Here is a 17,906-nt window from a genome sequence, read left to right on the forward strand (position 1 = left end):
CATACAAACATACATGTGAAGCTGATAAAAGTGCTAAATCAAAGCATAGAATAAATGGGTTAGCCTTAAAGCTACATTAAAAAATAGTTATTATTATTTACCTCTTCTGTATAAGTCTGCAGTATTCTGAATGAATCTTTCACTTGTTCCCGAAATGTGAGACATTTCTTAAGCATAACAGCACAATCCCAACATACCACTGGCTCAATGCATAGAGGCCTGAGTAGCTAAAACAAGTAACATAACAAAATCATTTTAAACATTTTTAAATTATTAATTACTAGCTGTTTATCCTGGCTTAGCCCATTGAACATACATAGCTTATGAAACACAGTCTTTAAGTCTTAAAAACCAATATCTGCAGACTCAAAAGGAATCTTAAAAAAGACGGAATTGACACTAAAGTAATATTTTACGTTTATTGGAAACTATACGTTGAAATAATTTTATGAAACTTCTCCGCCCATATAGTCAAGGCGAAGATAGACTAACCCAGGGCTTTCACCGCATAATTCCCGTTCAAGGGATTTCCGAGATGAATACTATTCTACGTCCTTTCTCGGATTCAATGGTTTAGGCGTGAAGGGGCAAAGAGAACTACTTTCACATACGTATATTTAAAAATTACTTACCGGTATTTCATTAAGTGCATCCAGATAGTACTTTTTTAAAGCTTCATTGTGAAGTTTATTTAACGCGCGATCAACACATAAGCAAGCCATGCACAATACATTTTGTATTCCTACTTTTTCATCCATTTCCCAGTTCTTTTATTGCGAATAAAATTATTTAAGATTGTGCATACATTCATAAGTATATGAGAAAGAGTAGAAAGTTCTTTTTTATAAAATAAGTTTGTCAAAAAATATGAAACACTTGGGCTGTATATTTATTTTTATTGATCGATTCAAATTTCGAAAGTGGCATCAAATAAAACAATCAAATGCCAACATACGACACTGACGTATCTAATGATATGACATTTTAATTTTTTTATTTCATGACTATGGTCATTAGACCTGCAGTCGAATGCTTCGATAGTTTTGCCGGTTACTACGTATTAACGACCTATTATAAATATTAATTTTTACCAAAAATATCTACCGGCTAACTTGATCAATACATGCACAGGAATAACTGTGCTTCTGTAACACTAACATCATTTAATTAGTAAATCAACTCAATTTCCTTCCATTGTGACACTGTCAGTTATTTATGTATGCATTTATAACACCGACTTACCAAGAAAAAATAGATTAAAAAAAAATAATTTCATTTCTCTTCAATTTTTAAATACAGAGAACTCTATTGGCTTCTAGGGCAATAGTCAAACCAACAGTCTGAAACTACCTACCTGTATTAATATAATTTTACCTATATTATCATAATCTATAATAGAGTTACAGGTTGTACCCCCAATTTAGCAGTTTTTTTGACCATAATATTGGTTTCAGAGTAGTTTGATAAGTGAGAAGTTTATTGTTTATGGAAAGTAATGCGTTCAAAACTACGTTCTTAAGCGATTTTCAGGTGCCGCTTGGTTTTTATAACGGAAGATGTCCACTTTTTTTTTTTAATCCACTCAACCTAAATATTATGCTGCAATTTTAAAGGACCGAGTATTATTACGACAGTAACTGTCATATAATAAAAAAAACATGTCATAGCGGGCATTTGAGCTGATGGTACGCCTGTTGATAACCGATCACTACCTCCCATTAACATTTTCAGATCCAAAAAAGGATAAAAGGATTTATAACTGGAATAATGGAAGGGAACGGGAAGGATGAGGAATAGGATACGGATCTCCAGCCCCTACAAACATATAGATAGTAATGTATAGGGTACAGCCGAGAGAAGCTCGTTACAATTAAAAGAACTAAAATATATTGCTAAAAAATTATTGTATTTCATGAACATCAATCAATCTTCAGACTCTTGTTACGGACGAAATAATCTATTATCGAATAGAAACAAGGAAATTACTTATTTATAACATGAACTTTTAGATCATTAATATGCAATTTCAATAATTAATGTTTTATTATATATTTAAGTTTGTTTATACTGCACATATAAGTTCAGGGGAGTTACCGTGACGTTTTAAGCAGTTTTTATTCCAGTGAGGGAAAGAAATGGCACTAGACGTGCTACATAGCATTTTTATTTACCACACTGGAATTAATAATGCCTTAAAACTTCACGGTTACAGTCAAGAATCTGAGTTTTCTATATTAAACAAATTATCATTGAAATAAATATACGTAAAATAAACTTTGTGCATTGTGAGGTCAATGAATATATAATAATCGATAAGAAAAAAATTATACATATTTATAAATTATCATATTTTAATTGAATTAAATTATTATTAAAAGTAACATAACTGACATATTTATATGAGCGAAAGACTATCTCGGTGACGAATAAAATATCAATGTGTAATAAACTCTATTCCTACACGCAAAGGTTCAAATTAGAACAATAGATCAAAGTTTATCAATCTGTCCCTTTCTAACATAATCATTATTTCACTAGAGCGAGATAGACTACTTAATATATCTTATAGTGAATAAAAGATTTTCTCTTTCCTACAATCGTCTCGCTCTTACCAACGGATACTTGAATACATAAGAGTGGGATGAGAGACGAACAAAATTTTTAGATACCAGCAAACCTTTATCGCCCGTAACAAACGAAATTCGCTCATGTGTTTAACATGGTAAGATCTAAAACTACATCTAAAACATTGTATATAATAAATGTTACATAAGGCACTTTATTGCTTGTACATTTAGTTATCACAACGTTGATTCATTTAATCCGGTTTCCATATCCTTTAAAAAAATTGCCGCCAAAAATTGTGATGTCATTAAAACGCCATATTGCAATTGGTGTGACTGACGTATATTTTTAAACAGAAAAAAATATCGATCGAGTGGCGGGAACACGGGTGGCCGACGGCGAAAGACGTGGATTCCAACCAGTCAGTGGTTGAATTTTTTTCTATACAAATTTTCTCATTTATAAAGCATTAAAATGCTATAAAACTAAAAAAATAATTTTGCATAAATACGTCATATCGAATTTCTGTTAGTATTATTATATAATCCGCCATGACTACAATCTAGTAAGAAAAATATATTGCTGCATGTTGACACTTCTTAGATTTTGAAAGACATAGAAGACCTCCATCCATGTCACTTCCAACGTTAACCATTTTTTTTTTCGAATAATATTAAATCCAACAAAAATGTAGATTAAAAATAAATTATCTATGAATACAGAAACCAGACATTAATAATAAAAATAAAGTTTAACATAGGTATATCGTTATGGTTATTCTCTTTGAATTATTGTATTATGTTCCTTATACATAACTAGACGTTTATTGTATTTATAATGAACAAACAAGTCGTCACAACAAAGAGTATGTCAACGTCCTCGTAAAAAAAAAACATTAAATTTTTCTACGAATACATTGCGTTCAAAAATCCCCTATTAAAATATTTATTTTAATTCCATAGCATTCCAAATGCTTTATAAAAAAAAAAACTTTTAAATTTTTTTTTATTTCAAGATTATTAAAATTCGAATATATCGAATTCGAATAATCGCTGATAGTCTCAATATTGGTATGCTATCTCACTCTATCCAATTATATCAAACATTTCAGAGCGAGACAGCATTATTTCTCTATTATTTATTATTGAAATAACATAAAGTTTCATTACATAAAACACAACACAATCGATGGACCAGATATATGAGAAAACGGTATTATTATGTAAAAACTTAAACTAATTTGAACAATTTTAACATCATACGAACATATTATATACGTCGCTGTAAAATTGTTTACGTTGATTATAAACATATGTGATTCGTAACATACAGCTTATATTTGGACGCATTATTTATCGGTAGAGTGGTGAAGCAAAGCAGTGGCGGCTCAGTGGTGAGAACCTCGGACTTCAAAATCGATATGTCGGGGTTCGAGACCGGGGCGAGCGTGCAGGAAATAAATTGATTTTTCAATTTATCTGCGCATGTGGATAACATCACCACTGCTTAAACGGTGAAGGAAAACATCGTGAGGAAACCGGCATGTCCAAGAATTAAAAAGTTCGACGACATGTGACATCTGCCAACCCGCACTTGGCCAGCGTGGTGAATTATGGCCTGAACCCTCATAGGAGGCCTGTGTCCTAGCAGTGGGAACACATATGGGCTGATGATGATGATGATGATGTGGTAACATTGATTTGTGAAATGGGCATTCGATGATATATACCCGGTTTAGGTTAGGTTCGGTTTATTTAAAAACTACACAGAAAATATGGACCACATGAAGAGTACTAGGCTTTTGAATATAAAAAGAATGATCGAAATAGCTTCAGTCAGTGAAGAGTGATGAGGCAACAGATACAAAAAATAAACAGTCTAATTGAGAACCTCCTCCTTTTTTGAAGGTGATTAAAAACTTTGGGATAAGTAATATCACGGCATGTGCATTGCTGCGATACATTCGCGTTATAGTAACGAAAAATAATACGTCAAATTGTAAGCAGACGTTACTGCTCACAATTTTTCGCCAGTTTTCGCGAGATAATTTATAATCTAACCGTTTTTACAAATTTACGGCGACATATAGAGTACAATAATTATTTGCCCTTCATTAAAGAGTTTCAAACCATTTAAGAGCAAAGATGTTTAACATCGAAACTAAGCAATATTCACAACTAACAAACTTAACTAATTTATTACGTTTATTCATTCAAGGGCCGATTTTTCAACAACCGATATAAAATCAAATTTAAAAATTAACAGAACACCATGTGAGAAGGTATGAATGCGTTTGACGCTAAAACAGCCGATAGCATCTGTATGAAATTTGATATATAGATTTTTTTGTGCCTGGAGATATTTTTGAAGTGAAAACTTCTTTAGGCGCGTTGAGCGTTTTGGTAGAGGGTAAAATCCTCGGTTCGCGTCACCGACATGCTAATGATAATTTTTTCAACCACTTTGTATTTATATTTTGTTCATGATTTGTTTAACCCATCATATGTAACTAATAAATAAAACATAAAAAATTTCATATAATTTTTGAATATAGTTTTAATTATTCTCAACTTCATAGTTCCGTTTTCACTTCTATCGGCAGTCCCACGACTGCTACTGTTTTTTTTTTTATTAGAGATAGGCAGACGTTTGACCGCAGTCCCAGTTAGAGGATAGAGAGTGACATGGGCTGCTTTTGCCGCGGTGAGACATCTCATTCCCATGACAATGTCTTTTTAACTAAGAAAGTGAAGCCGTGATAAATCTACTATAACGTTAGCAACAAAACGTTTCAGGTCACAAATTTTCGCCAGTTTTCGCAAGTCACTTTATAATCTAGCGATTTTTACAATTCTACGACGACTGTAGAGGAAAAAACCAGCCCTTGATTGTGTCATGTTCAGAAAAATACATATATTAAATCTTAAAAGTAAGATACATATTCACATACTTATCACAATAAAATGCTTAATAATTAGCACCTATTAGTTGTAATGCTTGATTTTGATTACGAGCTGAAGTTTTTAGATGTGTGTTGCGTAATCACACAAAAACGGCTGAACACTTTTGGATGAATTTTAACACGTATAGTTTATACTCGCGATTTATACTGCCAGTTGAGCCTGAACGAAACTGGGAGACTACTTAATACATATTGTTAAAAATAAGCTATCTTTCTACCGAACTGCATTCTAATTCGACCAGCCTTTTCGTGTGAGTGTATGACACACATAACACTTTACTATATTCGTGTGATGCAGATATTAATAAAATTATGACTCACAGCTCGCAATCAAAAGAAGATCATTTCTTAGTATTTGGTAAAATCATTAAAATTAAAATATTACACTTTAATAAAATATTGAATGTCGAAATGTAAAGAGAAAGGGTGTGAAAGGGGTTTGTTTATTTATTTATTTGTACAATTCATAATATATGTTTTATTTGTTATTAAATAACAATTTTTGTACATTTCTATAGACGAATACACTTATATGATTATTTCTTTCTAAATAAACATCAAATAGTTTTCAATTTGTGTTCAATGTGAGGGTAGTTTGACAAAACTGATTGACAACTACCCTCCAATTAAAATACACTATTCTAATACTTCTCTACTTTTAAAGGCACAAAAATGCTCGCTCAAAAACCCTCTTTTGACGTTGATCACACCCTACCCCCACAATGCAAAACTTAAAACACAGATAAAAAAATAAATGCTCTCATCATATAAAGTCAATTACATTTGAACTACATTTGAACATTGGAACATTTCGGACAGTTTTTCACTTTGTCCTCCATTTGCGACAGCCGTTTCTGTAAATGCATTATCGTCGCGTCCTTCTGCTTTAACTGCATTTTCAGCGTGGTTATAGAATCTTCCAGAGCCCCGTACACCGCTTGCACTTCCGGCTGATACGTGAACACTTGAGGCGGTTCGTCCAAGCAGAAAAACTCCCTAACCACCGGGTGGTTGGGTAGCTTATTCAATATGGCGTTCACGAAGACTTGCAGCCCACGCACCCGCTCCTCCAAGAACGCCGGCTCGAAGTTATCCCTGAACCACCGTTTCCCCGGCAGCGGCAGCATCAGATTCGGCTGTTCGCCCTTGATCCTGTTGAACAAACGGACAAAGTCCGTGTACCTCCGAAACACCAGCCACGATTGGTCCCTCTTATCGTCCTCAACTTTCAACTTGTATATTGTGAACCGAGCCCTTTCCTCCATAACTTCGTACCCGACTATGGGTATTTGCAGCGACTCGAACTTCTTCACATCATCGCCGTGCAGACTCAGGTCCACGTTGCTGATGCTGTTGACGCTGTTCCTAAACTCTCGACGATACGATTCGTTCAGATTGCCCATAGACTTGTAATGGTTGCGCTGCACGATCGCCCTGTTCCTGGGGCCATCCGTTTCGTTGTCGGACGCGCAATCCTTGTACCGTTTCTTGTAGACATTATATTTGACGATGGACGCTGTGTTTTGCGTTTCATCACTGGACGTGGACGATATCTCGTTGTTCATTGCGTCTCGCTCTTTCCTGTTATCTGGTATATTTATCGGACGTTGGTTGTCTAGCTTTTGTACTGCAGCCATTGTACTGTTGTATCTGAAAAAATAGATTCAGGTTAGGCGTATATTGATCGAGTTATGACCGGAAGTTATCTATATTCGAATTGATCATATCGCCTCACTGATAATGATCAATTTTCCTCTAGATTTCGTTAAGAATAAAAAATAGCAGCAGAATTATTGTAATCCTAGCTGCGCCGCGCGGTTTCACCCGCGTAAGTCCGTATCCCGTAGGAACAGCGGGATAAAAAGTTGCCTATATGTTATTCCAGTTGTCCAGCTATCTACGTACCAAATTTCATTGCAATCGGTTCGGTAGTTTTTGCGTGAAAGAGCAACAAACATACACACACATCCTTACAAACTTTCGCATTTATAATATCCGTAGGATAGTAGGATAGTAGGATATTAGTAGGAAGGATTATCAAATTATACGTTCAAACTCTAATATGGAAAGTTGTAATTTTAAGACAATAGCTCAGTGGCGTAGCTGGGCGGGAAGTGGCAGGTGCACATACGAACGGGAAACGCGAATGCATTTACAAATTCAGTAAATATAATAAATCACCGAACAAGGTGAGCCGTATTTCCAGTCGGCCCCAGGCGGCGAAAAATCTGATTTGATTGTTTGTCAGTTTGCGATAAATTTAAAAAACTACACCACACACTAGTATTTTCTTGTGTTTGATTTTACGCGAGTATTATACATTTAGAAATTAAAGCGAACGTGGTCACGGGGAGTGAGGGAGGAACTGTCTCCCCGCTCGCTGTAAGGTGTTCGAAACGTCGGGTTATTAATATAATGAATAAATCGCGTTTAAAATCCGTTAAAAAGTTTTTAATTTCTAAATACACCACACACTTTCTGTTTTCACGAATGGATAGCAATTTTTTTTTTATTAACATTAACATTTATAAACTCTAAGATACACATGTTTACATACTAGAATACAAATAATCTTCCGTACAACAAATTTTAAACAACCTTCAGCCGTGTTTAGATGGTAGGTTTTAATAGATAATTGTTTAGTTTTAGACGGCGCAATCGAAGGCGTTTGCGGAAAGCTAGTTTATAATAACCCATCCCTACTAATATTATAAATGCGAAAGTAACTCTGTCTGTTTGTCTGTTTGTTACACTTTCACGCCTAAACCACTGAACCAATTTTTTTGTAATTTGGTATGAAGGTAGAACTGAACATGGTAAAGGACATAGGATAATTTCAATCGCGAAAAAAATGGTAGAAGGAGTTGAAATAGGGAGATGAAAGCGATATAACCGAATTCCACGCGGGCGAAGCCGCGGGCGGAAAGCTAGTAGACAATAAATCCTCTAGCGTACCACCCAGCAGTGTTGCTCGCTGCACTCCGTTAAATACAATAGGCACTTCTTCTCTGCCCATAGACAATACTTTAAGTAAATACAAAACAATCACATTTACATAAGTATACGTATACATATATAATAGACTTATATTACAGGGCTTCAAAACATGTCTTAAGATATTAAAAGATTATATCAATGCATATAAATATAGCCGATGGCTTTCAACAGCTTCAACCTACGACTTAGCTTGCGAGGTACTTGAGTCATGAATTTATCTCGCTTAAGTTCAGAATCAGAATTGCCAAATTTCAGAGTCGGAATAAATTTGATTACCGCTTCAAAAAAACATTCAGCCTGATACACTTTAGAGTTTATAATGGGTGAAATGTTCTAGGATTGCCGATTTAATCTTAATAACCTTTATTACTAGCTAGATTTCACGCAATTTTCTCTCCATATGAACCTTTCTTTTTAACAAAAACGTTAAAAAAATGAGCCGAGATAGTTCAGCTGTTCGCGAGATTTACGCTTAGTACATTTGGCGATTTATTTTTATTTATTTATATACGTTATATGCGTTTTCATCGTTACTATATTATTGGTACCGACCGATCGACCGCCTCCTTGGTACAGTGGTTAACGTGTGAGCGTAGAACCGAGGGGTCCTGGGTTCATTTTCCGGTGGGGACGCACAAAGAAAAAGATGTCTCGGTCTGGCAGGACACAGAAGGCTGATCACCTACTTGTCCCTAAAGAAAACTAGGGGGCACGGGACTTCACACACGTATTATTGGTAACTGGCTGCGCCCCGCGGTTTCACCCGCGTAAGTCCATATCCCGTAGGACTATCGGGATAAAAGTTTTCTATATGTTATTCCAGTTGTCCATCTACCTACATACCAAATTTCATTGCAATCGGTTCGGTAGTTTTTGCGAGAAAGAGCAACAAACACACACACATCGTTACAAACTTTCGCATTTATAATATTAGTAGGAAGTAGGATAGTAGGAAGGAAGTAGGATATTAGGATAGGATAAGATTATTGTGTGGCAACCGTGGTGTTGTCTAAACGTTTTCGGCTTTTACTGCAAGAATAATGGTGTTATACTATTGTATGCTTCTGTAATAATTTGCTAGTAGCTTTGTATAAAAGATAAATAATAAACAAATATCAATAAACAATATCAACAAACTATCAAATAGATTCGCTCTCTCGTCTGCCTTTAAGTATGGTTATATCTTTAAATTACGCAAAGGACTTTGATGCGTGTTTTTTCTATTATGTATATTTAGAAATTAAAGACGGATTTTAAACGCGATTTATTCATTATATTATTAACCCGACGTTTCGAGGAGTTTCGTCACGGGGAGTCTCCCCGTATCTCTAAATGTATAATCATCATCATCATCATCATCATCATCATCAGCCTATATATGTTCCCACTGCTGGTTAAGGCCATAATCCACCACGCTGATATACGTATAATACTCGCGTAAAATCAAACACAAGAAAATAATAAAAATTATATAGTTTCAAAAAATTAAAACTGGTTTAAGATAGATTTATGTAGAGTAGCACTAAATAAAAGCCTCATTTTATCAAAACTTTAATCTTTACCAGTGCATGTGACTTATTTATCTATATCTATAGGCTATCGTTTAACCTACCTTAACTATAACGGAAACGCGGCGGGGAAACAATGAAGGCATATACATATTTTTCTGTATAGTATGTCAATAATTATTAATATTTTTAATATGAGTCTATGTTTAAGTACTTTATGTATTTATGTATTTATTGCTGTATGTGGATATTTATGTATGTATATATATAAATCTTATACCTTTAAACGAGCAATTCTTGTATATATATATATATAATTGGAATCTCGGAATCGGCTCCAACGATTTTCATGAAATTTAGTATACAGGGGGTTTCGGGGGCGATAAATCGATCTAGCTAGGAATTTTTTTTAGAAAATGTCATATTCGTGTTTTTTTTTTCCTGACATCTATTGGTGAATAATAATACTATTTTGCTTCGTAGATAGCTGGACAACTGAAATAACACATAGGCACTTTTTATACCGATATTCCTTCGGGATACGGTTACGCAGCACGCTTACGCGGTTTCAACCGCGGGTCACAGCTAGTGTTTATCTTATTTAAGAACACACTATTTTTTAGTATTACTTATATATGCGTCGTTTTGCATCCGTGAGTCGGAACAACTTAGGATCTAGTTGAAAACCAGCGCCAGGCCAACGCCTGGCACAAGCTGAACTAGATCCTTTTTGGCGGTACTGTGGGACACACTAATGTTGTACTTTTTCTTTCTTTTTTCTATTATTATTTACTTTTGTTTTAGTTGTTTATTTTATTATTTTTTTATTTCATATGTGTTTTTGTGTTTCATGTCGCCAAATAAATGCTTTTTCTTCTACTTCTTTCTTCTACATAGAAAATTGCTTCGATAAGTGTATTTATTTATATTATTTGCACATGTGTGTCCCTACAATTTATAAATTTATAATGTACAAAATTGCATCGGGGCGGATCACGAGTTTCATTAAGAAAATGCAGTGCAAAGTTGCAAAATGGCTGTACCAAACAATACGGGAAGATATTTTCTTGTTCGTGTCTAATAAAAACTAAATAAAAAACCTTCTAATGAATAGTGCATTTTCTTTTTTATGTCGTAACGCGCAAGTGATCTGGTGATTCGCCTGATGGTAAGCGATCACCACTGCCCGTGAATATTCGCAATGTAGTGCCTGCGAATTTTGCCACTTAAGGGGTAAGGGATAGGTGAGGGAAGGGATGGTGGCCGGGAAGGTTGAGAAGGAAACAGACCTCCAGCTCACCCATTGCATTATCACCTCCGTTCCAATAAATCTGGCTTGAACTGCAATTGCATACCTACATATCGAGGATTTAATTGTTTCATTGATCCATTGTTCTAATAAAAATGACAAGCCAATGTATGCATTATTGTTTTAATCTTGTGACCTTTAATCTTGAATTCTATTTATTATTTGTTCAATAAATGATTTTTATTTTATTTTTTATTTATATATGCCTCTGGATCTCTTATTCTACATTTCTTATGACTATAGTAGACTAGCTGCGCCTCACGGTTTCACGCGCGTAAGTCTGTATCCCGTAGGAATATCGGGATAAAAAGTTGCCTATGTGTTATTCCAGTTGTCCAGCTGTCTACGTACCAAATTTCATTGCAATCGGTTCAATAGTACTAGTAATTTTCGTGTGAAAGAGTAACAAACATCCATACGCACATACATCCATCCATACTTACAAACATTCGAGTTTTTAATATAAGCAGAATAGAATAGCAACTAATACAAAATGTTACCTTTTAAACCTAATGTACCCATTAACTTGTGTTAGCTTTTTTTTCAAGCAACTATCAGTATATTATGAAGTTACATGTATAAATATTCATAGTTACATGTTAATTACCTACCACAGATTAAAAATCCATTAAATAATATACAACATTAGCTGTGTTTAGTTTAGATATTTTATTGTTGACCTTCCTACTATCTTATCCTACTAATATTATAAATGCGAAAGTTTGTAAGGTAGTATTTGTGTTTGTTGCTCTTTCACACAAAAACTATTGAACCGATTGCAATGAAATTTGGTACGTAGGTAGCTGGACAACTGGAATAACATATAGGCAACTTTTTACCCCGATATTAATATGGGATTCGGACTTACGCGGGTGAAAACGCGGGGCGCAGCTAGTATGTATATAGAGTTGATTCATCACACTAACTCAAGAAATACAATATAGATTTTAATGAATTTTATTGGTTTATTAAATTATGTTCAAAGAATTGTTATTTTTTTATACCAGCCAAAGGATGTTGCCTATATCACTACATAAGGACTAGGACGGCATAAGATCTTTGTTTTAAGTCTTTTGTCGTGTCTGTCTTTGTTTTTAACAAAAAATATAAGAACACAGCATCAATTTTCATTTTATTCTCATTAATGTTTACTGAAGTTCTTGAGGTAGGTTAAAGCATGGAATTTGTTAACTTTTAGATGATACAAGAGAAGTTGTAGTTAGAAACAACATGGACTATTACTTATTATTATTACTTAACTAGGCACTCGTCCCGGCTCCACCTGGATATGAAAATTCCTGTTTTATCCCAAGGGAGCACTTAATTGAATGATAGGATTGATAGGAATCATCCAAGTCAGCTCCAACCCTGTCTGTATACATACAAATCCATTCACTTGTTTCAGTGTGATTGACAGATAAACATCCAAACAAACAAACTTTACATTTAAAAATTAGCTACACGCCCTGGCCCCATCCGTGTAGACATTTATCATAATTGAAATTATATAAACAATCCTATCTTTTAAGTTACATCAAACTGTACATTGTGTGTAAATTTGATTGAAATTGGTTGAGCAGTTTAGAAGTCCATCGCGGACAAATAATGCGACACATAATTTATATATATTAAGATAAGTGTGATATATAGTGTAAAGTGTGATGATGTAATATTCTCTGTACAATAGTTTTCAGAAGATAAAAAGGTAAGGTTTCAAATACTTCTAATTGTGTAAATCAGCAGTAAATTTCCATCCACTTTTGCACCATACACATTTATTTACTGTAATATTAAATCAATGAATGTCATTATTTTTTTTATTTGTCATTTTTTAGTCATTGTAAACAACTCTTGTTACTCAAAGTTATTTTAATCACCGTTTTGTCCGCTAATTACGTTTAACTTTAAAACTTGGCCTTAGCCACGTTTAAAACTTGAATTAGAACAAATTACATATATTTCTATCGAACACATTCGTTTAGAAATGATAATTGATACTGTAACTTCGTATTTAAGTAAATAAGTGAAATAATTACAGTTGCTAATCGACAATCGTATTAAATGGCTAATACGCTAGTGTTGACTATTATAAGTTCAAGGTGATGCATGGTAAAACCATAAATATTTATGAAATTGAAAAAAGGATTCGCGAATTAACAAGAGTCCACAGGTTCTTAAAAAATTGTCAATTAAATAAATGTCTCGATGAATTTTGATTACTTTAAAAACTTTTTTCGTGTACTTACATTTAATGTCATCAATATGCTACTATTTGACGACTTATTTGAATGTTTCGACTTCTGACACTGTAGCTGGGATCTTGACATGCACTGTTTGCACTATAACACAAACGAATTCACATTAAATATCTTTATAGCACCACGATTCACTCACGTTTATAACATTTAGCTCGTTTGTTTATTTTTATGAGAATTAAATAGGAAAATAATTTCGATAACATTTACACACGTCAAATTACAAGTCACTTTTTCATATGAGGACAGATTAAATTCAGTATTTAAGTGTATAATCTGTGGATAAAATTGTTTTTGAAGTTCACATGCCACAAACAGTTTTCTGATAAAATAATTATGTAGCTAAAATGTAACTACTACATACCTATATATACGTTTATATTTTATTAGATTTTTTTATTAGTATATTAATTAAAAAAAAAATTGTGATACAAATCCAATCGACCGAATACATCTATGGTGGACACACTAAATCTACAAGTAGATAAAACATAATCTGTGGTCGTCAAAAATCAGTTTGACATAAAACAGCTGTTTGTTTATTTGTTGTTTTACGCTTGAGTATTATTACAGATTTTAGAGTATAAAAAATACCAATAACAAATTAACCAGTCACTAAGAAACATGTCTGAAACAACACAATTAAAGACATTAACAACATTAAAATGTAAACAGCAAGCCGTGCGGGCTGTAAGATTCAACATCGACGGGACGTACTGCCTTACGTGTGGCGCCGACAAAAAAGTTAAATTGTGGAATCCACACAAAAACTTATTATTAAAAACCTATGGTGGTCATGCGAACGAAGTATTAGACGTAGCTGGGTCATGCGACAGCAGCCAAATAGTATCGGGCAGCGTTGATAAATCGGTTATATTGTGGGACGTAACCACGGGCCAACCTCTGCGCCGGTACCGAGCGCATGCAAGTTCCGTAACGTGCATTAAATTTAACGAAGAATCGACCATGGCCGTGTCCGGTTCCATAGACAACACCGTCGCTTTTTGGGACGTCGCGAGTCGAAGGCAAGAACCCGTTCAGACTTTGAAAGATGCAAAAGACAGTATCACATCCATACAGGTTACCGACCATGAAGTTTTAACTACATCGGTCGATTGTCACACAAGGTTGTATGATATGCGTGTAGGTAAAATGATTTCCGATTATGTTGGAACCATAATAACCCATGGGAGTCTGACCCATGATGGGCAGTGTTATGTATTAAGCTGTTCTGATGATACAATCAAATTGTTCGATAAGGATTCCGGAGAGTTACTGAACACATTTTCAGGGCATGAAAGTAGAGATTACATGTTGGAAAATTGTATAAACGAAAAGGATAGCCACATCATATCTGGTTCGGCGAGTGGTGAGGTGTTTTATTGGGATTTAATATCGAGTAATATTACAAATAAATTAGTGCATAGTAATAATAAAGCAGTGGTGTCTGTTAGTCATCATCCTACTGAAAATTATTTATTAAGTGCATGTGAAGATGAAGTTAAGTTATGGGGGAATAAGGCTTTAGATGAATAAAAGTTTACAAAATAGGCTGTATGTTTATTCAAATAATTTTTTTTTTATATTTCAATGATATTTATCAGGACACACAGTGATATTTATCAGCACTGTTTGCTCAAAAAAGGAATATTATATTATATGTTTGCTACATTATTTATTGATTTGTTTATTGGAAATAGCCATTAGCCTTCCTCAATAAATGGTGTACAATACTGATAATTCTTCATTTTGAAACTAGAATATTCTGAGATTTTCAAATACTTATGTAATAACCTTATTAGTATACTCCTAATGATACATCCTGGCTTCACCTCTGGTAGGTTTTTTCTCTATAAGATCCTAGTTATAAAAAAATAGATGAGTTGAATTTTTTGAGCCTTTATTGAGTTTGACGATTAGCGACACATTTGAACTGACTTCCAAAAACGAAACGGAAGAGGTTCTATTCAAACAATTTCATATAATAGACCAATTTGGGCGCGTAAATTTTTTTTCTAACACAAAATTGTAAATTATTTTAACAATTATATACATACTATACTTTTTGTTTCCACACATTGTTTAATTTAATATCGCATTCACACATTCGCGACAATGCAAATAGCGAGGCGTATCGAACAAACATATTTTACCGCGTTCAAGCAATCCTATGAACACTACAGAGTAATAATCTATTATTGCAGTATTATGTTATCTGTGCTTCATTTTTCATACGTGATTAAACGAATGAATGCGGCATGAGATAAACTTATGTCAAAATGTGTATGTGTGAGCAGGCTGCAGGACTAGGAGATTGCCATCACTATTCTGATATGTGTACTTTATCCTCTACTCACTGCCATTGATGGCAGACAATTTAAGGCGTCAAAATATTTTTAATAAAAACTGTTACACGCTTATATTGTGTGGGCAAATTGAGGGACATTCCAAAAAATAATATTTAGTGTTTAGTGATGGTGAATTGTTGTGTGCATGGCTGCAAAAGTCGTAGCGAACGAAAACAACCAAACATAACCTTTCATCGGTAAGATGCACTTTTTATACATCAGAACAAGATCAAATGTTGTCTTTTTCTGTAAAGCACGAGCAAAATAATTGTAAATAATTTTACGTAGAAAAAATAAGATAAAATTAGAGGCAATCGTGTGTTACATTGATCATACATTAAATAGAAGTACTCGACTCTGACATTAATTTTGACATATCTGACGTTTCGTGTCATTTGTCAATAGACGAATAATAACTTGACAGATTTTGACTTTAAACTTGGGATACCAGCCTTTGTTTTATATTTAACAAGAAGCATAAATTTTAACGCAACATTTAATTTAAATTATTTTTTTTTTTTTTAGTTTTCCAAATGATCCAAATTTATTACTTAAGTGGATTGAGTGTACGGGTCGAGATAACTGGCAACCAAGTCGTCACTCACGCATTTGCTCACAACATTTTGCAGATAGCTGCTTTCGACACAAATTACATAAAACCCACTTAAATCCACGTGCATCACCCACACGTTTCATTAAGGTAAAGTAATTCTATTAGGTTAAGAATTATGACGTGCTACTTTTTGCCTTAGTATGGATATAAATAATGAAATATGTTAATGTGCGAACTAAAAATATTAGACTTCATAGACGATTAGACTTTACTTTATGATTTACCTAACAATCCTCCCAATACCCATCACATATTGTGGTAAAACTAAAATTGTTATTATACACACTAAGCTGGGGTTATAAAAACTTATTATTTTGTTTTTGGACTTTATAAACAATACTATTAGGTTACCCACAAAATGGTAAAAGTCTGAGGATGGCAATATTAAATGCGCGTCGCTGTAGTCGTAGTAGTGTAGTCGACGCTGTGCAGTGTTCGGAACCGTACGATAATTATCGTACACATACGATAATTTTGTGCCTACGTACGATGTACGATAGCATACTATTATCGTACGCAGATTGTACGATAATTTCTATCATGATGCAAAATTTGAGATTTTATATTATTTCACTCATGCGCTGATAGTCTAATTCGAAGTAGCATGATTTTATTTTGTCCAATAAAACCTTGGGAAAATACCGGGAAATACAATTTCTCTATTCCTATTGGTTCTTACGATTCCCTCTGCTAAGTTTCACCACTGCCGATACTGTAACTTTATCAAGCGCCTGCTGTACACACTTCTTTATTGGTTAGTATAGCATCTACCAATGCGAACAAAAGAATATAAGTTCGATATTTCGATTATGTGCACACTTCATATGTATCGTATATTTTGTGTAGAAAAAGTTAGCAGTTATTTCATTACATTATTATGATTAAACGCGTATATTCGCTCCGACAAAAAAAAAAAAAACTATATTAAAATATAAAAATGATATTTTCTATTTTTAAGAAAATATAAGTGTATATTGATATATAAAAGAAATTCTTTCATTTTTTATTTCACTACCCATTCATATCCATGTGTTCTTTATAAATACAAAATTTTGGCATGTGAAATTTTGTCTGAGTGAATTTTAAGTTTGGCGCGTTTACTGAACTTAAAGTGGAAAGGGAATCAGTTCAGCACGTGTAAAACATTTGGATTTCAGTGTTCTGTTGATATGACAGCGGTGGTTTAAAAAAGATAAACTATAGAGTACTTGCATGCATATTAATATTACAATTTATATGATTTATTTATCTGTAATAAACATTTTCCTAAAAAGTACGATAATTTCGATTCATGTACGATAATTTTACGCCCCTGGGTACGATAGTCAGTCCACTTCAGGTTGCTAACA

At 33.8% G+C, this 17,906-nt stretch overlaps 4 protein-coding genes across 5 annotated transcripts in view; 2 read left to right on the forward strand and 2 right to left on the reverse strand.

Moving 5' to 3' along the window:
* LOC119839210 (zinc finger protein 845-like) overlaps positions 1-931 on the reverse strand; it is a 92,331-nt gene extending 91,400 nt beyond the window's left edge. Inside the window, exons 1-2 of the mRNA XM_038365429.1 lie at positions 633-931; positions 102-227 (exon numbers count right to left, since the gene is read on the reverse strand). Coding sequence (XP_038221357.1) covers positions 102-227; positions 633-758 — 252 coding nt within the window. The 5' untranslated portion in view covers positions 759-931. The remainder of the gene's footprint in view (positions 1-101; positions 228-632) is intronic.
* A 4,265-nt stretch (positions 932-5,196) lies between these two features.
* LOC119839265 (sorting nexin-16) lies at positions 5,197-13,826 on the reverse strand. Of its 2 annotated transcripts, none has more exons than XM_038365492.1 (2): positions 13,588-13,826; positions 5,197-7,177 (listed from the first exon to the last, which is right to left on the reverse strand). In XM_038365492.1, exon 2 carries the CDS (start codon positions 7,162-7,164, stop codon positions 6,316-6,318), a length of 849 nt encoding a protein of 282 aa, XP_038221420.1. In that variant the 5' UTR covers positions 7,165-7,177; positions 13,588-13,826; the 3' UTR covers positions 5,197-6,315. The 2 variants fall into 2 exon arrangements, with proteins under 2 accessions (XP_038221420.1, XP_038221421.1); XM_038365493.1 differs by lacking the exon at positions 13,588-13,826 and adding an exon at positions 8,483-8,539.
* Positions 13,827-14,114: 288 nt separating this feature from the next.
* LOC119839243 (WD repeat domain-containing protein 83) lies at positions 14,115-15,141 on the forward strand. Its single transcript, XM_038365463.1, has one exon. The coding sequence runs from the start codon at positions 14,221-14,223 to the stop codon at positions 15,130-15,132; it is 912 nt and encodes a 303-aa protein (XP_038221391.1). The 5' UTR covers positions 14,115-14,220; the 3' UTR covers positions 15,133-15,141.
* Positions 15,142-15,904: 763 nt separating this feature from the next.
* The window catches only part of LOC119839253, a 13,894-nt gene continuing 11,892 nt past the window's right edge, over positions 15,905-17,906 (forward strand). Inside the window, exons 1-2 of the mRNA XM_038365477.1 lie at positions 15,905-16,141; positions 16,470-16,644. Coding sequence (XP_038221405.1) covers positions 16,071-16,141; positions 16,470-16,644 — 246 coding nt within the window. The 5' untranslated portion in view covers positions 15,905-16,070. The remainder of the gene's footprint in view (positions 16,142-16,469; positions 16,645-17,906) is intronic.

This window comes from Zerene cesonia, unplaced genomic scaffold (assembly GCF_012273895.1).
Source record: "Zerene cesonia ecotype Mississippi unplaced genomic scaffold, Zerene_cesonia_1.1 Zces_u010, whole genome shotgun sequence".
In the NCBI taxonomy this organism is placed as follows: domain Eukaryota; kingdom Metazoa; phylum Arthropoda; class Insecta; order Lepidoptera; family Pieridae; genus Zerene; species Zerene cesonia.

What these genes read in the sequence shown, in the direction of transcription:
- LOC119839265 (XM_038365492.1), bottom strand. Translation starts at nt 7,164, where the DNA reads ATGGCTGCAGTACAAAAGCTAGACAACCAACGTCCGATAAATATACCA.
- LOC119839243 (XM_038365463.1), top strand. Translation starts at nt 14,221, where the DNA reads ATGTCTGAAACAACACAATTAAAGACATTAACAACATTAAAATGTAAA.